This window comes from Syngnathus leptorhynchus, chromosome 3 (genome assembly GCF_054491065.1).
Source record: "Syngnathus leptorhynchus isolate UIUO chromosome 3, UIUO_Slep, whole genome shotgun sequence".
Taxonomy (NCBI): Eukaryota; Metazoa; Chordata; class Actinopteri; order Syngnathiformes; family Syngnathidae; genus Syngnathus; species Syngnathus leptorhynchus.
Window position 1 is genome coordinate 15,216,915 of NC_141197.1, and position 13,516 is coordinate 15,230,430.

Here is a 13,516-nt window from a genome sequence, read left to right on the forward strand (position 1 = left end):
ACATTTTTGTTTTATTTTTCACTTTTTAGAATAGTTTCATAGATTGTTGTCATTTGTTTTATTACAATGGAGGCATTGTCCAGCCCGAAAAAAAAAAAGAAGAGGTTTTACATCAACCTTGAACAAACCACGATTTGGCCTGTTCTGATACAAACAGACAAATTTGACGGGTTTTTTTTTTTTTTCTTCACTGAAGTTCAACCTTGCTGGATGTCTCCACTCTCCTGAGTGCTATTCTAGTTTAATTGCGACAAGTTAAAAAAAAAAAAAAGTGAAGCACGTGTGTGTAGGGATGTGTAATTTAACCTTGCCCCCTTACCAGCACCATCACGCCCCATCGGCTCCAGCTATGAGCTTCTTCCATCCCATGCCCTCAAACAGCGACGGTAATGAGGTGGTGATTCTCCTCCATGACTGGCACTGACAGTAAAGATGTTTTTTTTTTTATGACCTCTTATTATAGACGGCGTAATATGAGAGCAAGGCAGAAGATTGGTGAGGCATTCTACGGGTGACATTTGACAAAGGTCACGGATGAGATTCAAACGTGCAGAATGAACGTCGCCCCCCCCCCCGCAAAGGTGAAGATGATTTCAGTCATATTATGTGACGGCTTTTATCAAGCATCCTGTAATCATTGTTCAAGTGGATGAAAAGGAAGCTGAATTCATTTTTGACTTCTAATATCACCATGACTCCATGTCCAGATTTTACCTGACAGATTTAACCTCAAAAGCCGCTACGAGTGGATTCATAATTAGCGACACCGATTCAGCACACAAATGATGCTAGCCTACTTTATAAAGTGCTTTTATTCGGTTAAGATTGTTCAGAGTGGGCAGCCAAGTTCTCTGCAGAGATGCTGCTACCGCATGCCGGGTCACCACCTGGATGAAACATCCACGAGCTGAGCTCCACCAAAACCCGGCCATCTCGATACACACTGACATTTCATACATATTTGACAAATTTTCCCTCCCTACGGGTAAAGAATATATGCTTGATAATTAAGATCAGTGGATATTTTTGGCTCAAAAGTAGCTAGCATGGATTCCATCCAACCCGTAACATTAATGAGGACAAGCACTATAGAAAAATGGATAAATATGTAATCAACACAATTTATTAACAGTGATTTTAGTACGATTTCATTCAAATGAACGATTCCCACAAGCTTTGCAGCTTGCTGTTTATATGATGTATGCTAATGGTTTGCAAATGCCATATATTGATAAAGGGTTGTCCTTGACACACATTTTGATTTTTGATTTTTTTTTTTCGGTGGTTTGCAGACAACATCTCTCGCTCGCTATGGTTTCAGGATAGATACGGTGTGCTGAAAGACATGTGCTCATTATGATAATAAAGTCAGTGTGAATGCATCTTTAACAGATCATATTTTATGTTTTTAGGTCAACATGTGTTAGAATTACAACACAGACTGTGCTGGCCAAGGAAAAAAAATAAATCAGGTCAAATTATTAGAGGCAGGCGGCATAGCAGATTCCAGCATGAAAGAAAAAAAAAAGAGTTTTTAGTTTTGGAAGTAAAAATCACGACTTAGTTGTGACAAGAAAGTTGGGAATACCATCAGCGACTGTTTTTGAGTTGTTACATGTGTCCTTTTTTTTCTTTCACCTTTTTCTTCTGAAAATATGTTTTTAAAATGATACCTGCTTATTTCTCTTGACTTCTTGCTTCCTTTAACTTGGACACTACACATCCACCTTGCAAACCTCGAACTTTGAGGAAAAAATAAGTCAAATATTTCATTCTCACAGCACCCTCTCTGACACCAAGTAGCACAATAGCGCCCTCTTGTGCTTGAACGCGTTAGTGACAGTTTTGAAGTTTGCTGTGTTTGCAATTTTTTTGTTCTCTTTTGAGAGCTGGTTTACATTGGTGAGCAGCCAATCATAGGACACATATAATACAAAAAATAATCTAATTTCCTCCATCAGTGGTTTTTTTCACTGGCTGGCGACAGTATTGGTTTTAATTTTTTATGATTTAGTAATTAAGTTCATTTTAGGGTGTTACAATGTACTGCTAAATTCGATTTTATGATGGCAACAGTTTGACTGTTGAACAGATTCTGTTAATAGTGTGTGTTGATTCTGCTTTTCACCTAGAATAGGCCCCAACTTGCCATGACCCAAGATATTATGTTTGGTTTGGTTTATTGAACATACAAACATAACACAAAATGTTTGAATTGATCATCTATTATATATGTCAAATTCTTTACATGTTCAAAGGGAGTGGATGGAAAAACAAATAATTTACTACTGTCATCTATGTTTTTATTTATATGATATTTCATTGTGTATCATGTTGTCAGTTTTGCATGTTTATGTTCTGTCTCACCGATTACCTTTCAACTTTTTCTCGTGAGCCCAGTCATTTGTGTCAACCAATCAGCAGGCTCGGCCGGCCACTCCAGGTATAATTTGCTGACTCGTCAATTTGCAATTTGTCTGTTTTTGTTGAAATGATACTTTGAATTTTGCTTTGTTTGAATTTGTCATTTTCTTTTGTTTGGCTTTATGTTTTGGGCAAAAAAACAACTTTTTTTCAGCCTCACCTTGCTTTGCCTCCTTGGGTCCTCCACCTTTTGCAACATCAGAAAACCCTAACAAGATAAGAATAATAAAAAGTGATGGAATTTTTTTAATTTATTTCAGTTCTATGTGAACTCACTGCATAAATATCCACATAATACACATCAAGCGCATCGATCGGTGGGAGCCAGAAGGGTCGGAGGAATGTGCACACTCTAATCCCAGAAAGGGACACAAGATGTTTTAGCAGAGCTCCTCTGGTCCACATGAGTGGTCCCGGCATCCGACGCTCCCGCAAACTCCGGAACTGGATAAAGTGAGGCCGAAGCGTGTTTGCATAGCAGCAGACTTTCACACTGACGAGAACAAGTCAACTAAATAATCGGCAACAATGCCAACAGAGGCGCTTACAGCCCTTCCTGTCCTGACGGAATGCTAAGACATCACTAGATGTTAAGTGCACACTGTCAGGCCATGTGGAAAGAGGGATGTGTTTAACCCTTTACTGGGTATTGGGAACTTTATTTTCTACTGGTTTAGAACATTAAGTACAACAAATGAAGCCTAGGATAAAATTCTCAAAGCTTTGTTGTTTGACTGCTTTTTTTTTTTTTTTGTTGGTTTTGTTTTTTGTATCTCAAGCAAAAATTTGAGATGTGGTGGCAGCGGACTCATTTCAGAACGGGGAACAGTGAAAAGTTATTGAAAGTGAAAACCAAAAGAATCTTTGAAAAGTTGAACTGTCAAAATTACCCATCAAAGAAAACTTTGCCTGAAAGTGTGCACAAATAAAGGACCAACAAATATTTTCTGGGCTGTTTTACAATACATTATGCAATTATTTGAATTATTTTGAGTTGATAGCATGATCACGGAATGACTTCAACTTTTATCTCAATTCATAATTCAATGACTCAAACAATTTCCATCAAGCAAAGAGTTAATTACAACTTACACTCAACTTCATATTCCCAATGTGTAAAGTCAAGGGCATATTTAATATTCCATTCCATACACAATCAAAAAATAATAACAAGAACCGCATAATGTCAAACACCAATGCTGCCTGCTCTTTTATGAAATTGATTTTATGACGGCAATAAATGTAAATGTGTCAATCAATATGGCTTTGAGAAATGCAGCAGCTTTTAAGAAGCATGCGGCACATTTTGCAGCGGGTGGGGAGGCTCAACGTAGCGTGCGCTGAGTGGATGCGAAGGCCGTCTGACTCAGCAACTTCTCTTCTGTCTGCGTGCTCGCTCCACAGTGCCTTTATCCCCAATGACGGGACACTGCCTCGGGCCTGCCAACTCACCTAGCAGTCAGTCTCCACTGAGATCTGGATTTGTCTCATTGATCCAGATGATCGCACCACCTTTCATTTCCAATCATACCAAAAAAAGTCAGTGATGTGTGTCGGCGGACTGGAAGAAGTTCTGAGATTAGGATCCTGGTTAAGTTGGATATTTGTGGATGAAAAAGTTAGTTAACATTTCCACCCTTCCTTCATAGGGAACACATTGCAGCCCCCATGCCCCCCCCCCCCCCCCGTGAAAAAAAATCCTAGCTCCGCCACTGCTTCTGGAAAGGTTCATTGTGCCCAATTTGAAAGAAATACAATAAAGCAGCAAGCGTAATGTGCTTTGAGGGTGTGTTTTTGAGCCCGTGTCATTATAAGAAACACAAACAGGTTCTTGAGAGCAACATGTTCTGTCACCCAACTCGCCTATTTGGGCTTAGTCATTGGAGTTGTTCTGATAGAGCTCCACGCATGCACAGGCTAGTCCCACAGTCAAAGACAACCACATCAGCCTTCTCCGTGATCAGCCCGTGAATGTGGTAAACCTGCATTCCCGCACTTGCCTCAGGCGCTCGCTCATTGCTACGCTCAAGAAGGAAAGAGCTCATGGAGGTCACTATTGAGACAGGAACTTCAACTCCAAAAAAAAAAAAAATGGTCATAGCGAGGAAGGAGTGCATACCAAAAGGGCAGACAGCACAATCCCTGCCTTCACGCATATTCTCCTCTAAACGTTGTGATCTTTCCAGAGTTCTTGTTGGGGAAGAGGGGGGGGGGGAAACTGCATGCCATTGCCTGCACCTGTATACTATGTAAAAAAAAAAAAAAAAAAAAAAAAAATACACACGTGTGAGTGTATATGTATGTGTGGGTCATTGGGTTGAATACGTATTCACTAAAGAGAGAGAGAGAGAAAGAAAGAGAGAGAAAGAGAGAGAAAGAGAGAGAGAGAAAGAGAGAGAAAGAGAGAGAGAGAGAGAGAGAGAGAGAGAGAGAGAGAGAGAGAGAGAAAACAGACATTTCGTTTCACATTATGGTGACAATAAAGGTTAAATACAACTTACCTGATTCATTCTTTCCTTTTTTTTTTTGTGGACTGTCAAGTTACGGCTGAACCGCTACCATAAAGATTTTATGCAAAGGTACACATGGTAGAATGTCAGGAAGGACTAGAAGTATGCGTCCAGTCCAGTGTGGCTGGTGTAGATCATGACAAAAGTTTTGGGAAAATGTGTTTACACTTGCTTTGTGCCTCGAAGGCACAAAGCAAGCATTTCCCGTGACATCTTTTCCTGTCACGCCGAGCTCCACCTTTTCTTAAGCTGCCAGGATTGAGAGAAATAATGTGGCTCTAATCTTGCATATGCGTGCCACGGGGCCTCAGCCTGTCCCTATGCGTGGGCCTAGCAAAGCAGGAAAGCAAAGAGTAGAACAGGACGGAAGAGGTCTCACTCTGTCGGAGCTGACAGGTATGCGAATATTGGAATTTGCACGTCACTACGCACACCTGTGAGGAAAACACACTGAGCCTGTCCTCTCTCATCCTGCTGGCTCACATGCGTCAGACTGACAAGGACTGAGGAACTTTTTTTTTTTTTTTTGCACAGCATGGGGGCAGGTTGGGTGACCTTCTGGACCAATGGCGTGGAGAAGACGTCCTCACATAGCAGCCAGGCGGGGCCACACTGAAATAAAACTCCTGAGTGGGGTGTGTCTCCAAAAAGTTTGTCAGAAGTCAAACTGGGAAGAGCAGCAGGCTTTTTTTTTTTTTTTTTTTTTTAGAAAAAAAGGGGAAAACCTTTCCAACCCCGAGGAACTTCTCGTCGGGACTCCAGAATCTGAGCTCGGACGGACCACTGTGAGCAGGGATGGCGGTTCCCTTGCTTGAGAGGACCTTACTTGTCACTTTCCCATCACGCGTGTGACAACTTTTTTTCATAGTCGCTCACATCTCCTTATCACTTTTCCAGCCCAGCTATTGATTCTGTATCCGTTGGACGGAGAACTGATAAGGGCATGTGCATGACATTACCACCAGAGAGGCGACATCAGGTTCTAAATGGTGACCAGAATCATTTGTTGCTTAAGTACAAAATTGTTTGGGTGGGTAACTGAAAACTGAATCAAGTCCCACATATACTGATTTGTTGTTGGTGTTGAATGCTGTAAAAAAATAATAATTTAAAAACAAGTTTTTTTATTTGCAAAGGGTATTGCGATTCATGTCTGTTGTGTTGTTAATAATTTGGTTTAGACTAACTTGATTCTTTCATTGCAATTTCTTCTGTGAAATCAGTTGCAGGGGGAATATGAACGGAAGCGAAACAATTCCCTTCAGGCAGCTCAGGGCACACCTGGTGCTTTGCTCATATTTGTCCCAAAAAATGCAAGCGAGAGTCAAACTATTCCCGGCGCAGACAATGTTTGCAGCGGTGATTCAAATATTTTTACAAATGTGCTTTAGACTCATTGGCACCTCCAATGCAACTTTAATTGGGGGAGTAAAGTGGAGTGCAGGAATTAGATGAGTCATGTTAACGTGTGCTGCAAAACGCCGGCTTGCGTGTTGAGTTTTTTTTTTTCTTTTCTTCTGAGCAGCCAAAAGGGCAGTCTTTGCATATTTGTGCTTTTTTAACGAGCGTGCATCTCATACTTTGCTCAACGTGCAAGAGCGAGCTTGTTAAATAGGTGCAAATTGACACTGGGCGAGTTAACTGACATGAGACTCAACTCATATTTAATGAGCTCTTTTAGCAATCGTCATGTAAGACGTAAATCCCCCAATAAACCTAGTTTGTAATTAGTGTTGTCAAAAGTGTGGTCTGAGGGCTATTGGCGTACCACCAAATGATTGTTACAGGCACACATCAGGTTAGAAAAAAAAGATTCAAATGTTGAATGATATCCCAGAGTTTGAAGTTAAAAAAAAAAAATCCTATTCGTCTTACACCAGAAATCTTGGTGCTGCATTTTTCTAAATTCTGATTATTATTTGTTGGATTCATTGAATGTCTTGTTTTTTTATTATGAATTTTGCATATCACTGTTATACCATTCATCCATTTTCCGTAGCGATGATCCCAAATAGGCTCAAATGTGAACTGGAGTCCATTCCAGCTGACTTTGGACTGGGTAAGGTAGGTTACACCCCTGGACTGATCAACAGCCATCATTCACACCCACATTAACAACTCTGGTCCATTTAGAGTCTTTAATGAGCCATGCATGTTTTTGGAATGTGACACTGAGAGGAAGCTGGAAATAAGCCACACAAGGATGTGGCGAGCATGCCGACTCAATACAGAAAAACCCAAGCAGAGATTTAAACCTCCAATAATAGTGGTTTAAGCTAATGAGGATTCTAGAATAGTCTGCTATAGAAAATGAATGAATGGGGATTCTCGTAATGTTTGATAACTTTACACACCCAAAGTCACAATGCCATAATATTTTTTGTTGACTTAATATTTTTTAATTTGGTGCACATAAATTGTCATACCACGGGGCCATGACAGATGGGAGTTGTTTCATATATTACTTTTATTTATGTTCAGTCAAACATAATATTAGAAAAAAATGTTTGAACATATTTTATTCTCTGCATGTTTGCGTGCCTAGGTTGGTAGGTACGTCATGATTCATGTTGAAACTGCACTTTAAACTGGAACTGCAGGTATGCAAATACATGCAATATAATGAACTGGAATTTTAGCAAACTCAATAGTTAAGTTACATAATAAAAAAAAAAAAAGATATAGAGGATTCAAAAGTCTACAGGCCACTGTTGTTGGGTTTTGTGATATAAAAAATGAGAACAAGAACAATCATTTTGAACCTTTTGTTTTTTCTGAAGGTTTTCTGTTAATTTACCAAACATGGACACCACCTGTCACAAGAGGGTGCGCACACTTGTGCAACCACATTATTTCAGTTTACGGGTGTAGGTCACATTTTAGAATTCAAGTTTTGGAATAATTTATCATGGCAAAAAATGTAAGATTTGAACAGGGGTGTGTAGACTTTCTCTATCCATGGTACAAAAAGGACATTTGCGCCAGAGGACATACTGAAAAGAAACTTAAATTGAAAAAAATCAAGTTTTATGACATTGAAAATGTATGAGCAACAGTCTTTTCTGCATTTTTCTCATAACAAATTGATCTTTTTTTATAGTACAACTTTATTGTAACTCTTGTGGCCCTAATAATTTCACAGATCACAGAATGTTTATAGTGCAAAGTTTATGGGTCTCATTAAAACCAATCCGGGAAAAAAGAAAAAAAAAATGCAGTACATGGAATTAACTCTATCGAGTTTTTTGGCCTGTGCGTCATGAATGGAGGAATAGCGGGATGCTGACTTCACATCAAGCCGACCATGGAAGAGCTGAGGGTCCACAGTTGCTTAGCCACGCTATCATCCAAGGCTGCTGGTGCAGGAGTCTTGGGGGCGCAGTCACTGTTGCAAATACAAGGAGAGGACGCCTTATGAACATGGACTTGGATATCAAAAATATCATAAAGCTAGAATTTGATTCAAATGTTTCATTTGCTCCTATTTTTATCTTGAGTGATCCTTGCCTATAGTAGAGGCCACTATCGTTAGCCAAGGTCTCGTCCACGGCACAAAAAATGGAGGTCTGAGCTCCTTCCTGGGGAGTTTTGATGGTCATCAGGTAAGGCAGCAAGAGCAGGTTCTTCCACATGGATGTAGGAGTCAAGTGGCGTCCCAGCTCGGTCCGGACGACGCCGGGATTGAGGCAGTACGTGTTCACGCCGGTGCCTGACGATGGGAATGCATTTGATATTAGAGCAAAATAAAACATGACAGAAAATGGATGTTTATTTCAATGCACCTTTCATCCTGTTGGCTAGTTCTCTGCTGAAGAGCACATTGGCCAGCTTGCTTTGGCGGTAGCTTACATTCGGTTGGTAGTCTAGATCCAAGTTGATGTCCTCAAAGTGGATGCGACCTGGAAGAATCCACTTTTACCATTAAGTACATTAAGAAAGGACCACAAACAAACCTTACCCTTCTCATGCTCCAAGCTGGAGACGATGACGATTCGACTCGGCGCAGACTTCTTCAGCATATCGATGAGAATGTTGGTGAGCAGGAAATGTCCCAAGTGGTTGACGCCAAATTGCATTTCAAAGCCGTCGTCCGTCTTCCATTTTGGGCACATCATGACACCTGGGAAATAAACAAGACATCGACAGTGTCCATTATTTGAGTTATTTAATTGTTGGAGCCTTAATTTGAATATCTTAGTAGAAAAGACAAACCTGCATTGTTTATGAGAATGTCCAAGCGATTCTCTGTCAACATAACCTCCCTTGCCAAGTCTCGGACTGACTGCAAGGAAGCCAGATCCAGCTTCTTCACCACCACGTTGTCGTTGCCACTCTGCTGGCGGATGTCGTCGGCCGCCATGTGGGCTTTGGTCAAGTCCCTGCAGGCCAGGATCACTCTGGCCCCTGAGAAGAAAAAAAAAAAGAGAGGTGCTATCAAAACAATTCTAGCTAAGAATCAAAGGATGGTGAGCAGTCACCTCGTCGTGCCAGATCCAGGGCTGTCTCCTTGCCAATGCCGGTGTTGGCGCCCGTGATAAGGACTGTTTTCCCATCCAGCCTGGCCTTGCTCCGACACACTCCCCCCGCCATCCACCTGCGCAAGGCCAGCAGGCTCGCCCCTGAAACAGTGGAAACATGCTGTGAAATGGTTGTGTTTTTCAATCTTTTTATTCCAAAATGTGCAATCAAAGGTGATTCGGGTTAAAGGAATATAAAGCAATGATGTGCCAATGATGTCATGACATATATGGAAGATACTGTTCTGATGTCACTCCTTAAAAAAAAAAAATGCTGTCCACTTGCCTGCTTCTACATTGACAGAAATGGTCGAAGCAGTATTGTGTGTCACTTATAATAAAAAAAAAAATCCCCCCCCCCCCCCCCCCATACGATCACAAATTAAAATGAAGACATTGTGATGGCTTGTTTCTATGATGTGCTGTGATGTATGACCCAACAGTTTGCTCTTGGCAAGATTACTTAAGGAAAGGCATTGCATTTTTAAAAAAGTGTCAAAAGTAATCTATTGTACTCACTCGCGTCGTCGGTCACCATGGAAACGCATCAAAAAACACGATCAAGAAATATAAATGTGTTTTACCTGTAACAACTGCGACGGTGATACCGATGGCGTGCGTTTTAACAAACGCTTTCGCTGTCTCAAAATAGAGTAGCATTTTGTTTTTTTGTTTTTATTTCTAAAAGAATAGTCTATTAAACAATTGAAGGAGTGTTGTAACTCATTTACGTTTGACGCTCCTTGGCAAACACTCCCTGTCTCACACTCATCACAATCACTACCTGGAGCAACAAACGTGATATCAAACTGTATGAGATGTAATCTGACGTGACACTTTAATCAACATTGGCACGAAGCGGAAATGACGTTTTGGAGTTGTCTCCGGAATCTTAACTTAATAGTATAATTTAACAATTTTATTTTTAGAAACCCGGTCTTTATATTTTCATTTTTTCAATTTAAGAACGATCTGGTGAAGTTGAAATACGATGGAAAAAATCTTTTCTTTTTCTTTTCTTAGTTTCGTTTTTCTGGTTCACTATTCAGAATTGTAATTTATTCAATCGAAAAAATATATATGAAATGTTATTTAGACACAATATTTTGGCAGAGGAAAATATTCAAAAGCTATTAAAACATCATATATCGTAACCCGGAAGAGTCGAGCCGCCGTTGCCACGTCACAGGTAACCATCAAGTAAGCAGTAGTGTTTCATCGGTAACTTCATGCGGCGGCGCTACTGTAACAATGCAACAGCTGGTATCGCTGGCCTGTCTGCTTTTCCACATTTTTGTGGTGTTCGCCACTGAGTTCACGTTTGAGCTCCCCGATAATGAAGAAATATGTTTCTACGAGGAGATGGAGCATGGTGACGACTTTAACTTTGATTTCCAAGTAAGTCTTCAAAGCTGCATGTAACGATCTGCTTCCTGCAATAAAGATGCTTGACTTTAGTCAAGTCAGCTTTTTTTGTGATAGTTTATGTGTATTCATCCATGCATGTACGTGCATTTAGGTCAGAGCTTAATAGAAAATCTTGAGCAAACTTTACAGATTTTTGTGGGATTATGTTAACAGCTGTCAATATAGCCTAACCTGATCGAATCAATACAGGGTCCTCGGTTTACGACAGAGCATTGGTCGTAACGAATGTGTATGTAAGTCGGAACAAATCAAGTGACATTATTCAATAATTGTATGGAAAAGAAATTATAGTCCATAAAATAAAAAAATCAAATAAATAATGGGCGGTAACTGAGCGTGCATTCTTGTGCTGGGTTTACACCATGCCATGTTTTATTTTTTTTAAATAGAATATTTTATTTGGAGCACAAAAGTGAAGAAAAAAATATGACAAAGTCAAAACAGTGAAGTCACAACTAGAGTCCATTAAATTTGTATGCAAAATACTTGTTGGCCAGAAGTATAATCAGTAGGTAGTAACAAAATTTGTCTATGTAATCTAACACAGGTAGTGCCTAAGGCAGGTAATTAACTTAACCTAACCAGTAGTAAAGACACAATTACAGTGAATATCTAAATGCAAAACTCTGTAAGACTGTGAATTTAAAACAAACAAATGAAAACTGGTTACTCTGTAAGACCATGAATTCCAAACAAACGAAAACTGGTTAGTATGTAACTAGTCAAATGTGCATTAACATCCAAACTTTGTATGTGAGAGACAACGTAGACCCTTGTATACTATCTTATCATGCAGTGATCTCTTAAAATGCCTTCAAAGGTGACATCTGGAGGAAGCCATGACGTGAACTGTTTTGTGGCGGACCCTCACGATGAAATCTTGTACGAGCAGAAGAATAAACAATATGGCAGCTTCTCCCACACCTCCGCCATGAAGGGTGTCTACATGACCTGTTTCAGCAACAAATTCTCCACCTTTTCACACAAATACGTCTTTCTGGATTTCCGACACGGTGGCGAGAAACCTCTCCTACCCGAAATGGCCAGAACCACAGCGCTGACTCAGGTAAAACGGTTTCTTTTTTTTTTTGCTGAATGGCTTGATGTGTCTATAAACCGTTTTTAATACAGAGATGCTGCATAAAAAAAAAAAAAAACACAGACACTTGAGTTTCTGGTCTTTTTCCTCACAGTTGGAATCTATGTGCGTGTTCATCCACGAGGTTCTGAAGGTGGCTTTGACGTCGCAGAGCTGGTACCGGCGCAGGGAAGCGCAGGACCGCATCAGAGCAGACCACATCAACAGCCGTGTCACTCAGTGGTCCATCGGCGAAACGGTTCTTCTGCTTGTCATCAGCGTGGGACAAGTCGTGTTACTTAAGAGCTTTTTTACTGACAAGAAAGGCCCAGTGGCCGCCCCGACTTAGACGCGTCTTATTCCAGCACACCAGTAGTGCACTGTTTTTTTTTTTTCTCTGTCTTATAAATTGTGTTGGAAAGCGATACCACTCAGGCTTGTTGGAAATTCGATTCGTAAAGAGATCATTTATTTTATGTTACTTAGTCATAGTACAATGCTGAGGAACCAGGTTGCCTTTGTAACTACCCCTGGCAAAAATAATGGAATCACCAGTATCTTTCAGTTGTGTTTAAAGTTGTGTGTAAAAAACATTTAAACCGGCAAAAGCAATCAGAATGTTGGAGCCAGATTGATGAGTATTGTTTTCAGAGTTGGTTTTAATGGTGGATTTGAAGTACTTTGGCATTTTTTCATGATTCCATTTTTACCCCTATGCTAAAATGTAACTCATGGACTGCAACATTATTTTTTTTTGTGTTTCATAAAGCCTGAAGATTGCCATTTGAAATGCAATTTGTGTTCTTAGTCCTAGATTATGTGGGGAAAAAAGATGTTAAGAGAGATTTTCTACTTTTCCCATTTGCTATCAATGTGACTTATTTTATACTGAATGTTGGTGACTTGTAAAATATATATATATATCATCCATTTTATCCCAACTTACTTTTGATAGGCGGGGAACCCTGAACTGGTTGCCAGCCAATCGTAGGGCACACAGACAAATAACCATTTGCCCTCACAATCACACCTTCGGGGAATCTGGTGTGGTCAATCGGCCTTTAATAGCATGTTTTTTTTGGAATGTGGTAGGAAACCCACCCGGGCAGGGCGGAAAACCTGCCAATTCCACACATGAAGGATAATGTAACAAAGGAATGTCAATGTTGAATGAAAAATCAAATACATGTTCAACATAGAAAGGCTGCTTTGTTGTCATTCTGCATCACGTGAAGCTAATGGACAAAAGATGATGGCCATCACCATAAGCCATGAGGTAAGGGCTTAAAGTCTCCCTCTTATACTCTAGCTGGTAACACGACAAAACTTTTATCCAGTAACTAAATCCTGAATTGCTAAGTACGTCGTATTCAACATATTGCTTATTTTCAGTATGACCTAAATGTGTTGTGAGAACGCAGCTATAAAATCAACTAATTTGCACTTGTTCTTAAATGTCTTCTTAGATTAACTAGATTTATATCGGCATATGCATAAAGGAGCATCAGTCGGATTTTATTAAAAAGTCTTAACAGTGGAATTCAGATGACTTCTAGAAT

At 40.1% G+C, this 13,516-nt stretch overlaps 2 protein-coding genes across 2 annotated transcripts; one reads left to right on the forward strand and one right to left on the reverse strand.

The window, feature by feature from the left end:
• Nucleotides 1–7,437: 7,437 nt before the first annotated feature.
• Nucleotides 7,438–10,277, reverse strand: LOC147059470 (retinol dehydrogenase 13). Its single transcript, XM_085906849.1, has 7 exons — nt 10,036–10,277; nt 9,413–9,553; nt 9,147–9,338; nt 8,893–9,054; nt 8,717–8,833; nt 8,442–8,643; nt 7,438–8,319 (listed from the first exon to the last, which is right to left on the reverse strand). Exons 1-7 carry the CDS (start codon nt 10,109–10,111, stop codon nt 8,223–8,225), a joined length of 987 nt encoding a protein of 328 aa, XP_085762975.1. The 5' UTR covers nt 10,112–10,277; the 3' UTR covers nt 7,438–8,222.
• A 206-nt stretch (nt 10,278–10,483) lies between these two features.
• On the forward strand, nt 10,484–13,159 carry tmed3 (transmembrane p24 trafficking protein 3). The gene is made up of 3 exons (XM_085906851.1): nt 10,484–10,849; nt 11,700–11,945; nt 12,073–13,159. The coding sequence occupies exons 1-3, from the start codon at nt 10,703–10,705 to the stop codon at nt 12,304–12,306; spliced, it is 627 nt and encodes a 208-aa protein (XP_085762977.1). The 5' UTR covers nt 10,484–10,702; the 3' UTR covers nt 12,307–13,159.
• The last annotated feature ends 357 nt before the right edge of the window (nt 13,160–13,516 follow it).

Bases quoted from the DNA above. Each gene is read 5' to 3' on its own strand.
- LOC147059470 (XM_085906849.1), bottom strand. From the start codon at position 10,111: ATGCTACTCTATTTTGAGACAGCGAAAGCGTTTGTTAAAACGCACGCC. The intron at 9,055-9,146 runs GTTTGTCTTTTC...TTTATTTCCCAG, and splicing joins CATTCTCATAAACAATGCAG to GTGTCATGATGTGCCCAAAA. The intron at 8,320-8,441 runs GCAAGGATCACT...TATTTGCAACAG, and splicing joins GATAGTGGCCTCTACTATAG to TGACTGCGCCCCCAAGACTC.
- tmed3 (XM_085906851.1), top strand. From the start codon at position 10,703: ATGCAACAGCTGGTATCGCTGGCCTGTCTGCTTTTCCACATTTTTGTG. The intron at 10,850-11,699 runs GTAAGTCTTCAA...ATGCCTTCAAAG, and splicing joins ACTTTAACTTTGATTTCCAA to GTGACATCTGGAGGAAGCCA. The intron at 11,946-12,072 runs GTAAAACGGTTT...TTTTCCTCACAG, and splicing joins GAACCACAGCGCTGACTCAG to TTGGAATCTATGTGCGTGTT.